At 45.6% G+C, this 16,036-nt stretch overlaps 1 protein-coding gene across 2 annotated transcripts in view; it reads left to right on the forward strand.

Moving 5' to 3' along the window:
- Positions 1-16,036, forward strand: part of LOC120065685 (inositol 1,4,5-trisphosphate receptor type 1-like) — a 133,213-nt gene that overhangs the window by 71,839 nt on the left and 45,338 nt on the right. For both annotated transcript variants that reach the window (XM_039016756.1, XM_039016757.1), the window contains one exon: positions 2,822-3,009. In XM_039016756.1, the coding sequence (XP_038872684.1) occupies positions 2,822-3,009 (188 nt within the window). The remainder of the gene's footprint in view (positions 1-2,821; positions 3,010-16,036) is intronic.

Consider the following 16,036-nt stretch of genomic DNA (forward strand, 5'->3'; position numbering starts at 1 on the left):
CAGTTGCAGAGGGAGGAGTTCAGTCCCAGGGTCCTGAGCTTAATAATGAGCTTGGAGGGCACTATGGTGTTGAACACTGAGCTGTAGTCAATGAACAACATTCTCACATACTGTAGCTATTCCTCTTATCCAGGTGGGAGAGGGCAATGTGGAGTGCAATAGAGATTGTGTCTGTGGATCTGTTGGGGCACTATGCAAATTGGAGTGACTCCAGGGTGTCTTGAAAGATGGTGTTGATGTGAGCCATGTCCAGCCTTTCAAAGCATTTCATGGCTACATATGTGAGTGCTATGGGGAGATAGTCCTTGTGCCCAAGAATGCCAATGTAACCTATGGTGGTCTGCTTGAAACATATAGGTATTACAGACTGGGTCATGGAGACGATGAAAATGTCAGTGACGACACTTGCCAGCTGGTCAGTGTATGCTCTGAGTACGAGAACTATTCCGTCTGACCCCCGCGGCCTTGTGAATGTTAGCCCGTTTAAAGGTCTTCCTCACAACGGCTACGGAACACAAGATCACACAGTCGTACGGAACAGCACGTGCTTTCATGCATGGTTCAGTGTTGCTTGCCTCGAAGCGAGCATAGAAGGCATTTAGCTCATCTGGTAGGTTTGCGTCATAGCAAGCGTAGGAGGATTCAATCTTTGGCTGTTCAACCACTTTTGGAGTTCATAGTGGGATTTCTTAAAAGCTTCTGGATTAGTGTCCCGCTTCTTGAAAGTGGCAGCTCTAGCCTTTAGCTTAGTGCGGTTGTTGCCTGTAATCCATGGCTTCTGGTTGGGATATGTACGTACGGTCACTGTGGGGATGACGTTGAAGCACTTATTAACGAAGCCGGTGACTGATGTGTTAAACTCCTCAATGTTATCGGAGGAATCCCGAACATATTCCAGTCTTTGCAAGCGAAACAGTCCTGTAGCTTAGCATCCGCTCCAAAGGACCACTTCTGTATTTAGCGCATCACTGGTATTTCCTGTTTGAGATTTTGCTTGTAAGCAGGAATCAGGAGTATAGTGTTATGGTCAGATTTTCCAAAGGAAAGGTGAGGGAGAGCCTAGTGTGCATTTCTCTCTGTTTCTCTAGTTGCACAGGTGACATCCTGGTAAAATGAGGTAAAAAGGATTTCAGTTTCCCCTCTTTAAAATCAACGGTTTAAAATCAACATCTACGAAAAACTCGAGACTTCCTTAACATTAGAGATTGCATACCAGCTGTTGTTAACAAAGAGACACACCCCTCCCCCCTCATCTTACCCAAGGCTGCCCGACCGTTTTTGACGATGCATGGAATAGCCAGTGAGATCTATTTGATCCATGTTCTTGTTCAGCCACGACTCCGTGAAACATAGACTATTACAGTTCTACAGGTCCCGTTGATAGGATAGTCTCGAACGGAGCTCGTCCAGTTTATTCTCTAGTGGCTGTACTTTCGCCAACAAAACAGAGGGTTGAGGCGGTTTATTTGCATGTCAACATAGTCTAGTCAGGATGCCAGTTCGTCTGCCTCTTTTGCGCTGTCACTTCCTCTTTCGAGTCCTGGGGATTAGGGCCTGTTCCGGTGTAATCAGAACGTCCAGAGCTGCCAAATCATTGACGTAGAAATTGTCATCCAAATCAAGATTAATGATCGCTGTTCTGATCTCCAGAAGTTTTCGGTCATAGGAAACGATGGCGGAGTCATCATGTACAAAAAGTCAAGATCAGTGTAAAAAAAACACAAAATAGGTCAGGAGCCTGTAAAACGTCTGCTGTTCTCTGCAGCGCCATCTTAATTATGCCTCCCTGCTCCTGTCCTCCATTAAGCCTTTGGACCCGGGGTCTGTCCCTCAGCATACGAGCCCTCTCCTCTGGCTGAGCCGGGCCGTGCTGTTGCCAGGCGACCAGAGAGACGGGCTCTAGATTAGAAAGGCCTGTGGAGTGTGGACACACCTGCTCCCACAGCCAGAGAGTGGCCCTCTGGGTAACATTATCATCATGACTGGATGAGGCTAGTCTTAGCCAGGAAATACAGCTATTTTCAAGGGACTGAATGATGATCACTATAGTTGTGGCATCCCATCTGTGGTTTAGTTGTCCATCAAAATTAATCTCATTACATTATATAATAAGCAAATGATGCAGTGAATCAATGAAGAGGAAAGAGACAGACGGATCTATTCAATCTGCCCATTTGACAATCCTCTTGATGTAATTCAATTCTAAAGTATTTGGTCTGTAATGTCTTTTTCGTTATGTGTGGGACCCCAGTAAGACTAGCTGCCGCCATTTGGCGTCAGCTAATTGGGATCCAAATTAATCAAAAATCTATTGAGTGGTGGAATAGTAGTTTTACTCTCATTTAGAGTGACAAAGCTCTCCTGTATGTCCTTCCTCATTGTTCAGGCTCTTGATGGCTCTCTCCCTGTACCTTTCTCCCTGTCCCGCTCTCCCTGTCTCGCTCTCCCTGTCTCACTCTCCCTGTCTCGCTCTCCCTGTCTCGCTCTCCCTGCCCTTCTCTCCCTGGCCCTTCTCTCCCTGGCCCTTCTCTCCCTGGCCCTCTCTCCCTGGCCCTCTCTCCCTGGCCCTCTCTCCCTGGCCCTCTCTCCCTGGCCCTCTCTCCCTGGCCATCTCTCACTGGCCATCTCTCACTGTCTCGCTCTCCCTGCCCTTCTCTCACTGTCCCTCTCTCCCTGTCCCTCTTTCCCTGTCCCTCTCCCTGTCCCACTCCTCCCGTCCCTCTTTCCCTGTCCCTCTCTCCCTGTCCCTCTCTTTCTTCCTGTCTCCTTGTCCCTCTCTGCTTGTCCCTCTCTTTCTGCCTCTCTCTCTGTCCCTCCCCAGTGGTGAGTTCAGGGGCGGCCGCGGCCCAAGGGGAGCTGACCCTGCATGAGGTCCAGTGCCGCCTGGATAAAGAGGGAGCATCCGACCTGGTAATTGACCTCATCATGAACGCCACCAGTGATCGTATCTTCCAGGAGAGCATCCTATTAGCCATCGCCCTGCTGGAGGGCGGTAACACGGTCATCCAGGTGAGAATGAACCCGTGCCAGGTGCATAATGTAATATGAATAGAACATGCTAGAGAGGCGGTAGAGGGAAAGAGACTGGGCCCAGAGGAGGAGAGCAGGAAGTGGAGGCAGAGCTTGAACTAATGATCTGTCTGATGGTAGAGGTCCAGGCTCTGAGTAGCTCCCCAATGTGTCACCACAGAGTTTCTAAACCCAGAGGCGCAACAACCCGAGACTTCCGGGAACGCTTGTGAAACAGACCGTACAGACCAGGTTGGGGTCTGGGGTTTGAGAAGTCAATGAGAAAAGTGAACGATTCTTCTTTAGTTGTTCATTTTCTCTAAACCTAAAGGTACAATCTAGATTCGAGCCAATGTTTTAAGTAGTTGAACATGTTATTATTCCAACCTAGTGAAAGTTTTCATTTTCATCAAAAATAACTTTATATTGAAGGAGTGCCTTTGAATTGACGGCCTGCATATGCTCAGTTCGGCGCGAGATGACCGTTAGACCCGATAACGTGTTTCTACGCAGGAGCTCAGCTAGCCAACTTCGCATTGGCATCACCTACAAGTGTGATCGGGATTTGTATTGGAGAAGTAGTTTTAGCCTATCTTCATGCTGTACTGTCTTTGGTGTCACCACCTCCTCTCCTCTCAGCCAGTCAGCCAGGGGTTGCTATAGCAACACAGTCCTTCACTTCTCTAACCTCACAGCAAGATTGAGAGAGGAACAGGGGATGGTGGGGGGAGGGTGTGCTGCTGATTGTAGGCCAATTGCATTGCCCTGCTTATCGCCCACGTTTGTGTGTGCGTGGGCTCGTATTTGCATAGTAGTTCTACCTGATGAACCCTGGCTTGGCTTCACACAGCTCAGGCAGTGTACTCAAAGGCACTCACATGACTCTCAGGTTACATAACCACAGCATGTCCCTGGCTTATTAATACAGAGAGCCTCAAAACATTCAGACTTGGCTTTTAACTGGGTAGCACTATACTGTCAAAACAAGGGAAGAGGAGCAGCCATGGGAGCCCCAATGTTCCAGACAGAGCAGACACCTGTAGAACAGCCATTCCCTAGGTAGTATTCCACCATCCCACTGGCTAGACTCAGGCAGGTGTTTTCATGTAGATCTATGGAGTGATAACGCCAGTGAGTTACTTGGCTTTTTATTTATTTTATTTTATTTTTATTTAACCTTTATTTAACTAGGCACGTCAGTTAAGTACAAATTCTTATTTACAATGACGGCCTACCAAAAGGCCTCCTGCAGGGACGGGGGTTGGGATTAAAAATACAAATAAATTAAATAAAAATATAGGACAAAACACACATCACAACAAGAGAGACAACACAACACTACATAAAGAAAGACCTAAGACGACAACATAGCACGGCAGCAACACATGACAACACAGCATGGCAGCAACACAACATGACAACACAGCATGGTAGCCACACAACATGATAACAACATGGTAGAAACACAACACCGTAGCAGCACATGGTAGCAGCACAACATGGTAGCAGCACAAAACAGGGTACAAACATTGTTGGGCACAGGCAACAGCACAAAGGGCAAGAAGGTAGAGACAACAATAGATCATGCAAAGCAGCCACAACTGTCAGTAGGGGTGCCCATGATTGAGTCTTTGAATGAAGAGATTGAAATAAAACTGTCCAGTTTGAGTGTTTGTTGCAGCTCGTTCCAGTCGCTAACTGCAGTGAACTGAAAAGACGAGCGACCCAGGGATGTGTGGGCTTTGGGGACCTTTAACAGAATGTGACTGGCTGAAAGGTTGTTGTATGTGGAGGATGAGGGCTGCAGTAGATATCTCAGATAGGGGAGAGTGAGGCCTAAGACGGCTTTCTCTTGTGCTAAGAGCAGCCAGCAGTGTGTGCCATGGGCGTGTCTTCCTTTTGGCTTTGTGGCAATGCTTTCTTTTGAAGTTTGGGTTAGTGTTTGCAAAGTCATCTATGTCGTGTGTGTTTGGTGGTTGCCAACCCCATGCGAGAGTGTTAATTCTGAAGAGTTTCTCACTGCAGTGTGGGCGAGTGTGAGAGTTGAGCAGGGGAATTACTGCAATTACTCAGTGTGATACTTCTGTCGTAAGGGAATCAATCGCTGATCCTCCTGCCTGCCTTTTTTTTTTATAGGTAAAGCGTATTCGTTTATAGAACAATTTTGTCACAATGATCTTATTTCCTCCCACTCTTAAACACCATTATGATTTCCTGCAGTCCCACTGGGGCCTTGGAAAAGCCCTCCCTTTAGGAAAGCATTGCAGGTAGCTGCCAGGGAAAGCGATTCTTCCTGCTTTGTAGCCAAGGAGCCTGCTCACCTTCAAACAGGGCTTCTTGTTTCATAATGCCAGTTTGTTTTTTTCCTTCTTGTTTTGCAGGGGACAAGTGAGCTTTGTTGCGGGGTCACATATGGTGCTGAGTCAATCTAAAACATATCAGCAGACGCATCACATTTCTTCCTGTTGCATAATGCTGGGTCCGCTGCCCCTCTTCTAGGACAGAAGGGCTCTTGTTGTCCAAATGAAAAGCAGGACAAAAACATGCCACAGATTTATCCATGCAGTTTGTTTGTTTGTTTTTGTGATAATCTGGGGCCGTCGCCAGGCCAACGGGATTTGCTTTGGGAAAGAGGGAGGGAAGGGAGGAGGGAGGGGTCGTATGAAGGGCCAAAGTGAAGGCAGCGTTGGGAGCAGAGCTGCAGCACTGAGCTGTGTGTGCCAGCCATGCTGGGGGAAAGGGGAAATGGGCCAGGTCCTCTGCAGCCCTCTCCTCTGCATGCTCCCACCACTGGGGACATTAACTCTCTTAACATGCCCACTGATTATATTCTCACCATACTAATGAAAGACTTTCCAATGAAGGCTCCTGCTTACTCTGATTTCTGACAAGATGGCTGTCACTGACACGGCTTGTGTAATTGGGATTCCAGGCCCAGCTATAATTATGGCTTTCATTGTTTGTAATCCATTTGACTCCCCTTTTAGAAATGTTGTGGGTAGTCAGTCACACCATTTTGTGAACAAAAGTGTTCTGTGAGATGGTGTTTTATTTCTCTGGCTTTCTCCTGGGATATCAAATCAAACATGGAAGAAGCGTCAAAAAAAAATCAGGTTTCTGTTTTTGCAGCTCTCCAGAAATAAGAGGACCCCACTTTTTTGTTACCCAGGCTGAGGCTGTAACATGGAGCCGACCAACGGTCCGGAGTAATAAAACAAAGGCTGTATGTTGGCTCTTGTTGTCATCTGTATGTGTCACGGCTGCTCCCGCTCTTCCTTCCACTCCCCCAGCCGGCTTGCCCGGCGCCCATATCTCGCCCGGCTCGCCCAGGTGGGATGCCTGGTGGCACCCCTAGAGGGGGGGGGGGGGGGTACGCCTGCTCCCGCTCTTCCTCCCCCTCCCCCAGCCAGCTTGCCCAGCGCCTATGTCTCAGCCGGTTCGCCCAGGTGAGATGCCGGGTGGCGCCCCTAGGGGGGGGGGGGGGGGGGGGGGGGGGAGGGGTACTGTCACGCCTGCTCCCGCTCTTCCTCCCCCTCCCCCAGCCAGCTTGCCCAGCGCCTATGTCTCGGCCGGTTCACCCAGGTGGGATTCCGGGTGGCGCCCCTAGAGGGGGGGGGGGGGGGGGGGGGGGGGGGGGGTACTGTCACGCCTGCTCCTGCTCTTCCTCCTTATGGCGCTCGAGGGCGCCAGACTCCCCAACATTACGCACTCAAGCCACCTACAGTACGCACACCTGCCTTTCCCCGCCACGCACATCAGCGCTCATTGGACTCACGTGGACTCAATTACTTATGTAATTTCCTTCCCTATATCTGTCTGTTTCCTAGCTCTGTTCCCTGCTTCGTGATTGTTTGTCATATGTCCTTGTTTACACGTGTGCTGACGCTGTTCCTGTCGTTTTCTATGTCTGTTCCTGAATAAATGTTTGACTCCCAGTACCTGCTTCTCATCTCCGGCGTCAGGTCCTTGCAGTATGGACATGCCCATCATTTATGGCTACTCCAGTCCAGAGACTTATAGTCCCATGTAAGGCTCTGCTCCAGGTCTCTCTTGAAAAAATAGATTTGTATCTCAAAGAGACTCACCTGGTTAAATAAAGGTTAAAAAAATAAGTCAGACAGTAGTGACAAGTGCCAATTAAATTGCAAAGCTGCTTGCTCTGTCTGGAAGGCTTTCTGGCCCATACTGTTGCCCACACTATTGGCTACTACAACACTGGCAGTAGGCAGAACAGCCTGCAGGCTATGGTGAGGTCATTGTAATGTTTCAAGGGATCAACTGCATTCCTCCTCTGTAAAACCTGAAATTAGGTAATTGTTCAGTATTTGACTCTTTAATTTAGCCTGAATTGTTTGTCCTTTGCATGATGGAACATTGCCTTGAACAAGCTTCCTGGTTCACTATCAGTTATTATCAGTGCTCAAACGCCAAACCGCTTTATGTTCTATTTTCATCTTTGTCTTGTGAGAGTGATATAAAACACATAACTTCTTAGAAAACCCATCCCTTCAAGCCCGGAACTTCTAGAGAAATGTATTAATAGAAATGTCAGAGAGAGACAGGAGGCTGGAAACTGACATCTCATTTTGAGTCATTCTGTCAGAGCCACATACTGTAACTGCTCTGCTTACAGGCTACGATGACTGAGGAGTGAAGGGTCATTTTGTTTACTATACATGGGCATGCTACCAGATGGTTTAACTAATTACCTAATGGATGTGTGATCTCATTTCTGGACTGTATTCTGAGGATATGTTTGGTTGCCTGTAATTAGAAGAACAATTACACAGTATAATGATTGAACTCTGCTTTCTGACTGGCCTATCATTTCACAGGGTTGCGCACCTGTCTACTGAGCCTATCTCTGACAGAGGACGCAACACTGTTAAACATTTACTTAGTATTCAGACCCCTTGACTTTTTCCACATTTTGTTACGTTACAGCCTTATTCTAGAATGGTTTACATTGTCGTCACCCCCCCCCCCCCCCTTCGCTTGGATGAAAGGTGCCCAGAGTAAACGGCCTGCTCCTCAGTCATAGTTGCTAATATTTGCATATTATTAATAGTATTGGATAGAAAACACTCTGAGGTTTCTAAAACTGTTTGGATTATGTCTGTGAGTATAACAGAACTCATATGGCAGGCAAAAATCTGAGAAGTTCCACTTCCTGTTTGGCTTTTTTCTGTGCCGGCAGATTTTCAACCAAGCTCTCATTGAAATTACAGCGAGATATTGATGAGTTTTCACTTCCTACGGCTTCCACTAGATGTCAACAGTCAATAGAACTCTGATGACTCTAATGTGAAGGGGGGCCGAAGGAGACAGGTATTAGTCACCACTGCCACGAGCTGACCATGCTTTGACCACGCGCGTTCACGTGATCGGCAGCTCCATTCCATCGCTCAACTGAAGTCAATCTAATTCTCCGGTTGGAACATTATTCAAGATGTATGTTAACATTCTAAAGATTGATTCAGTACATCGTTTGACATGTTTCTACTGACTGTTATGGAACTTTTGGACATTTCGTCACGTTATAGTGGACGCGCTTTGTGACTATGGAATTGTTTACCATACGTGCTAACCAAAGTAGCTAATTGGACATAAATAACGGACATTATCGAACAACTCAAGCATTTATTGTGGACCTGGGATTCCTAGGACTGCATTCTGATGAAGTTCATCAAAGGTAAGGAAACATTTATCATGTATTTTCTGGTTTCTGTTGACTCCAACATGGCAGCTAATTTGGCTATTGTTCTGAGTGCCGTCTCAGATTATTGAATGATTTGCTTTTTCCGTAAAGTTTTTTTGAAATCTGACACAGCGGTTGTATGAAGGAGAGGTATATCTATAATTCCATGTGTATAACTTGTATTATCATCTATATTTATGATGAGTATTTCTGTTGAAACGATGTGGCTATGCAAAGTCACTTGATGTTTTTGCAACTAGTGAATCTATCCAATGTAAACTCAGATTTTTTTTATATAAATATGAACTTAATCAAACAAAACATGCATGTATTGTGTAACATGAAGTCCTATGAGTGTCATCTGATGAAAATAATCAAAGGTTAGTGATTCATTTTATCTCTATTTCCACTTTTGTGACTGCTATATTTCGCTGGAAAAATGGCTGTGCTTATTGTGGTTTGGTGGTGACCTAACATAATCGTTTGTAGTGCTTTCGCTGAAAAGCATATTTGAAATCGGACACTTTGGTGGGATTAACAACACGATTACCTTTAAAATGATATAAGACACATGTATGTTTGAGGAATTTTAATTATGAGATTTCTGTTGTTTGAATTTGGCGCCCTGCACTTTCACTGGCTGTTGTCATATCGATCCCGTTAGCGGGATGCAGCCATAAGAAGTTAACAGGTGTGCCTTTTTTGAGCCAATCAGTTGTGTTGTGACAAGGTAGGGGTGGTATACAGAAGATAGCCCTATTTGATTAAAGACCAGATGACCTGGCCTCCACAATCACCCGACCTCAACCCAATTGAGATGGTTTGGGATGAGTTGGACCGCAGAGTGAAGGAAAAGCAAGTTTTCATCAAGGATCTCTCTGTACTTTGCTCCGTTCATCTTTGCCTCGATCCTGACTAGTCTCCCAGTCCCTGCCGCTGACATCCCGCCAGCATGAGCCTGCCACCACCATGCTTCCTCGTAGGTATGGTGCCAGGTTTCCTCCAGATATGACGCTTGGCATTCAGGCTAAAGAGTTCAATCTTGGTTTCATCAGACCAGAGAATCTTGTTTCTCATGGTCTGAGAGTCCTTTAGGTGCCTTTTGGCAAACTCCAAGCGGGCTGTCATGTGCCTTTTACTGAAGAGTGGCTTCCGTCTGGCCAATCTACTATAAAAGCCTGATTGGTGGAGTGCTGCGGAGACGGTTGTCCTTCTGGAAGGTTCTCCCACCTCCACAGAGGAACTATGTTAGGCAAGAACATCAGCACAAGAACTGTTCGTTGGCAGCTTCATGAAATCGGTTTCCATGGCCGAGCAGCAGAACACAAGCCTAAGATCAGCATGTGCAATGCCAAGTGTCGGCTGGAGTGGTGGAAAGCTCGCCATCATTGGACTCTGGAGCAGTGGAAACGCGTTCTCTGGAGTGATGAATAACGCTTAACCATCTGGCAGTCCGACGGACGAATCTGGGTTTGGCGGATGCCAGGAGAACGCTACCTGCCCCAATGCATAGTGCCAACTGTAAAGTTTGTTGGAGGAATAATGTTCTAGGGCTGTTTTTCATGGTTATGGCTAGGCCTCTTAGTTCCAGTGAAGGGGAATGTTAACTCTACAGCATACAATGACATTCTAGATTATTCTGTGCTTTCAACTTTGTGGCAACAGTTTGGGGAAGGCCCTTTCCTGTTTCAACATGACAATGCCCCCGTGCACAAAGCGAGGTCCATACAGAAATGGTTTGCCGAGATCGGTGTGGAAGTACTTGTCTAGCCCTCCAAGAGCCCTGACCGCCACCCCATCAAACACCTTTGGGATGAATTGGAATGCCGACTGCGAGCCAGGCGTAATCGCCCAACATCAGTGCCCGACCTCACTAATGCTCTTGTGTCTGAAAGGAACAAGTCCCCGCCGCAATCTTCCAATATCTAGTGGAAAACCTTCCCAAAAGAGTGGAAACTGTTATAGCAGTAAAGGGGGTACCAACTCCATAATACTGCCCATGATCTGTAATGAGATGTTCAACAAGCAGGTGTCCACATACTTTTGGTTATGTAGTGTGTGTATGTATGTATGTATGTATGTATGTATGTATGTATGTATGTATGTATGTATGTATGTATGTGTGTGCAGTACCAGTCAAAGGTTTAGACACACCTACACATTCAAGGTACCAAAGAAGACTCAAGGCTATAACCACTGCCAAAGGAGCTTCCACAAAGTACTGAGTAAAGGGAGTGAATGCTTATGTAAATGTATAATTTTAGTTTTAATTGTAAATACATTTGCTAAAATTTAAAAAAGAGAAAAAAATAGTTTTTGGTTATGTCATTATGTGGTATTGTGTGTAGATTGAGGGGGGGGGGAACAATTTAATCAATTTTAGAAATAGGCTCTAACGTAACAAAATTAGAAAAAATTCAAGGCTTCTGAATACTTTCGAAAGCACTATGTATGTGTATATTCCTATGCGGTGGGATTCTTGGTAAGTTGATGATCCTTGTGTTTCTGTCTTCATTTGCCAGAGTGGTGCGGTTGTCCTCGTAATCTGATGTTGCTTGGTGTGTTCTATTTGTGGCGTGGAGTTCCCAGTTTTTTTGTGTTTATGTTGCTTATTTTTTTAGGTTTGTGGTCTTTGTATATTTTATTTTGCCCTCCTTGCGTCCTCTTCCCCTCTGCCAAGTGTCCGTAGAGTATTTTTTTTGGTGGAACGACTGTGAGAAGGTTTTAAAGACATTCTACTCAAATGCATGAAAATGTCATTATGTTGACATCATACAAATATACACTGAGTGTACATAACATTATGAACACCTTCCTAATATTGAGTTGCACCTTATTTTGCCCTCAGAACAGACTAAAATTGTTGGGGACTCTACAAGGTGTCAAAAGCGTTCCATAGGGATGCTGATCCATGTTGACTCTAATTCTTCCCACAGTTGTGCCAAGTTGGTTGGATGTCTTTTGGGTGGTGGACGATTTTTTATTATCACGGGATACTGTTGAGTGTGAAAAACCCAGCAGCAGTGCAGTTCTTGACACACTCAAACTGGTGTGCCTGGCACCTACTACCATACACCGTTCAAAGGTATTTTGTCTGGCACATTCACCCTCTGAATGGCACAAATACCCAATCCATGTCTCAATTGTCTCAAGGCTTAATAATCCTTCTTTAACCTGTCTTCTCCCTTTTCATCTACACTGATTTTAAGTGGATTTAACAAGTGACATCAATAAGGGATTATACCTTTCACCTGGTCAGTCTATGTCATGGAAAGAGCAATGTTTTGTACACTCAGTGTACGTTGTGTCTTGTAACTCTGATCTTAAAGGGATAGTGCAATATTTTGGCAACTTTTCTACTTAACCAAAGTCAGATGAACTCATCGATACCATTTGCATGTCTCTGCATGCAGTTAGAAGGATGTTGAAGGTAGTTTCGTGAGCCATTGCTAACTAGCGTAATTATACAGGAACAGCTATTATGCTTGTTGTTCCCATAGACTTCCAGTCTTTGCGGTAACACTAGTTAGCAACTTCCTTTAACTGCATGCAGAAACAAAATTGTTATCCATGAGTTAATCTGACTCTGGGTAAGTAGAAAAATGTCTTAATTGCCAAAATCTTTTTTTTTTTAATCGTCGCGGAGGAAATTTATAAAAATGTGTTTTAAATAAATCATATTTTTTGGGAGTGGCACCAACTATTTAACAGTGGCTGCCCGTCATTGCTAAATGGAATATAGGGGAAACACTGTGTGTGTCTTATGTAACAGATGAAGAGGCCCACTATGGCAGCTTTTCCACCTGGCCATCTCCCTGTGTGAACCCTGGCCTGCCCTGTCATGGAGGGGAACAGGTGTCAATGCTGTTACTCAATAGGCATGCCGCAGCACGGTGACGTCCACCGACGCCTGCAGCGCAACTTCATTTATTGTCACCGGCTCTGACTCACTCTCTTTTCATCAACCTCCTTGAGGTCAATAAACCCAGTTTTTTTGCTGCCCTTCATTTTTATTTTACCTTGAGCTAAAACACTCTTCAGCAATCAGGGTTTTTTCCCCACCTAAAAAACTGTAGCTAACAAATATTATTAGGATTTCCCTTCCTGAGACTTTTCACAGTGTATTCACGCACTGTTCTCTTATTAGTAATCAATGATCTCGCTTATCACTACCATACAGTGTTCCAAGCACTCCTTATCTCCCCCCTACAGTTCCACCATGCTGATGGCAGTGGCTGACAGGGGTTGTGATTGGATACTGGTTGGTTGGTTGATTTGTTTGTTTTTCTATCCTCTTATATATGACCGGGCCTCTGTAGAACTCAGAGTGAAGTGAAGTGCCACAGCTTGCTCCCTCCCAGCATGCTCCTCTCCCAGAGCGGATCGCCGTGGTTACCAGCTGGGTGGGTACGGTACGTTGCCCTGCAATGATTACAGCCTCAGCCATGTTGCTCACTGAAGCTTCAGGAGAGGAGGCAAGGGAGCGAGGGAGCGAGGGAGCCAGCGATATAAATAGAGCTTACATAACTGCCCCTTGTTGATGCCAAGAGCCGGGACAGCAGTGAAGAGGAGGAAAATAAAAAAAGAGAAAGCTAGGAATGCATAATGACCTTGTTTTATGTGGAGAGAGACCTGGGGGCGGGGCTCAGCCTACTGTACGTGACGGTGAGCGCCAGGGTCGACAGGGGCCTCGAGGGGGCTTTTGATACAGAGGGCTTAGTGCACCCAGTGGGCCTTGCAGTCAGGGTCTAAGCTCCTGCAGAGGACAAGCTGGTGGTTTCCTGGAAGAATGAATCACCAGGTTGATGGTGCATGCCCAGGGATAAATAAGCTTACCACCACAGCCATGCTGGTTATTAGACTCTAGAGGGCTATAGTGCAGATGTGACAGGTGTGTGTGCGTGTGTGTGGCTCTGCTGCACACTGCTTGAGATGGTAAAGGAAAGGTTATTGTTCTACTCTTTCCCCATTCCCTGCTGCAGGAAAGGTCACTGCCCTCGTGCCATGGGCATGTTTTGTACACATGAACTGTATCCTTGTTTGAAATCTGTCACGCATATGGTTAAAGGCGGACCGCAGTCCTGTGGTTGGGTGAGGGAGGGGATTAAATGTCACTTGGCAATGTCCAAGTACTATTGAGTATCACCTGCTAATGGCACCTTAATGCCTAGGCCAGGGGTCATCAACTGGTGGCCGGCAGGTGGTTTTATTTGGCCCACAAAGTTTTCAGAGCCCCCAAAAATATATACATTAAAAAAAATATATATATATATATGTGTTTGACATAAAAGACTGTAAAAAAACTCCAGGAAATCAGCTCCAAGTGATTTTAATTTAAGATGTCACTTCCCAAGTATTCCCACACATGATAGAGAGACACGACATGGTTGTATACAAATGTAAGCAAGGTTTGAAATGATTGTTTTAGTCAAACACTATATTTGTTTGGGCTTCTTGCGGTTAATTTGCGGTCTACAATTGATTTGTAATTATGTTCTGGTCCCCTGACCATCCACTCAAGAAAAAACTAAATAATAATAATAATCTAGCCCAGTGGTTCTCAGCTGGTTTTGCTCGGGGACCCAAATTTGACAATTGAGTGACGACTCAATATTATAGACTGTTGATGATTTCATTGTATTATGTTGTATTGCAGCTGCCTTGGGCAAGTTTCACTTACAAAATAGACTCTGTCTCAATTATGGTATTAAAGAAAGTCATTACACAGCCATATTAACTGAGAACACATTTATTATCAATTCAAGAGAATAAGCCATTTAATTAGGCGACCAGTTCAGGAGTGGGGTGTAATACATTATCAGACTCAGAACATGGCATCAAAACCAGTCCAATAATGTTAATGAACAGTAACGCATACCAGTGTTTAAAATTGAAAAAAACACAATTCTTAATCATCAATTATCATGTCAATAGTTTCATAACCTGAAAAGTGTTTTTAAAGGTATACGTTTTTAACCAGTTCAATAAAATGTCATATGAATGTCAGAATAAATGAACAATAATAATTAACATAGGGAACAATAACTCATTAACCTGTTTATTTTGTGTGTGTGTGTGTGTGTGTGTGTGTGTGTGTGTGTGTGTGTGTGTGTGTGTGTGTGTGTGTGTGTGTGTGTGTGTGTGTGTGTGTGTGTGTGTGTGTGTGTGTGTGTGTGTGTGTGTGTGGCCTATCAGTGGGAAAGCTGGGGGTGTTTCTTGAGTTTGATAAGTTTATTGAAGTTTGGTTGACAGGGCAACTCGAAGGTCATGCTGGCTGTCCAGTTTGTTTGTTTCTGCTTTTAGTTTTCAGCACGGCTATAGCAGAGAAGCCACTTAAACACAGATAGGTAGATCTGAACGGTAGCATGATTCTGATTTCATGACAGATGAGAGCAGGATACTCTCCCATTATGCTGCTCCAGAACTTTGGCAGTGTCATTTCCGAGAAGCGCGTGCTCAGTCCGCCAGGTAGGAAAGTTGCGTGAACCATTCCTCACAATCGAAATGTTCCCGACAGAGATGACTTGTTTTCCGAAAGAAACGCAGCAATCTCCGCTCTAAGCTCATAAAAGTGACCCAACACTTTACACCTGGAAAGCCAGCGGACCTCTGCATGATAAAGCACCTGCTGGTGCTCCCTCCCCATATTCCTACAGAAGGCCTGGAAAACACCTGCTTTTCGTGGAACTCTTTTTGATATAGTTGACACACTTGATCACATCCTGGAGAGTGGCGTGGAGCTCAGGCACCGTGATCTTCGTTGCCAATGCCTCCCTGTGTAGGAAGCAGTGGTTCCACGTCGCACTCTGTGTTCTCTCCAGGATCCGCTTTACTACCCCGGAGTGCTTAACCGTCATGGCAGCTGCCCCATCAGTGGTCACACTGACGCACCCATCCCAGGCCAGTCCCACAGAGCCCAGCTCCATATCCATTGTGTTAAAGACAGGCTCTGCAGAGTTGGTGTCTGACATAGACCATTAGAATTGCATGGTTGGGGGAGGGGGGGGGCGAGATGGTTATTGTATTGGTAAATGAGCGAGTGCAGCATGACAACCCTCTAAGTCCGAATTTCACAACTGGGGGACGCACTGCAAGTGTAAAGTCAACAACAATAAGCGGTGCTGCGGTATCCTATCAAAATAAAAGTCTCGGTCCGGCGGTTACCTTTCAAAATAATGTATTTTTTTCTTGCACACATCCCACGACCCTTTAAAATCCTCCCGCGACCCCCATGTGGGTTGTGACCCCCCCCCCCCAGTTGAGAATCACTGATCTAGATGATGATCCCTGGCCTAGGCTATTCAATTTCCCTATTGGTATTTTTCTCTA

Source organism: Salvelinus namaycush, chromosome 20, assembly GCF_016432855.1.
Source record: "Salvelinus namaycush isolate Seneca chromosome 20, SaNama_1.0, whole genome shotgun sequence".
NCBI classification, from domain to species: domain Eukaryota; kingdom Metazoa; phylum Chordata; class Actinopteri; order Salmoniformes; family Salmonidae; genus Salvelinus; species Salvelinus namaycush.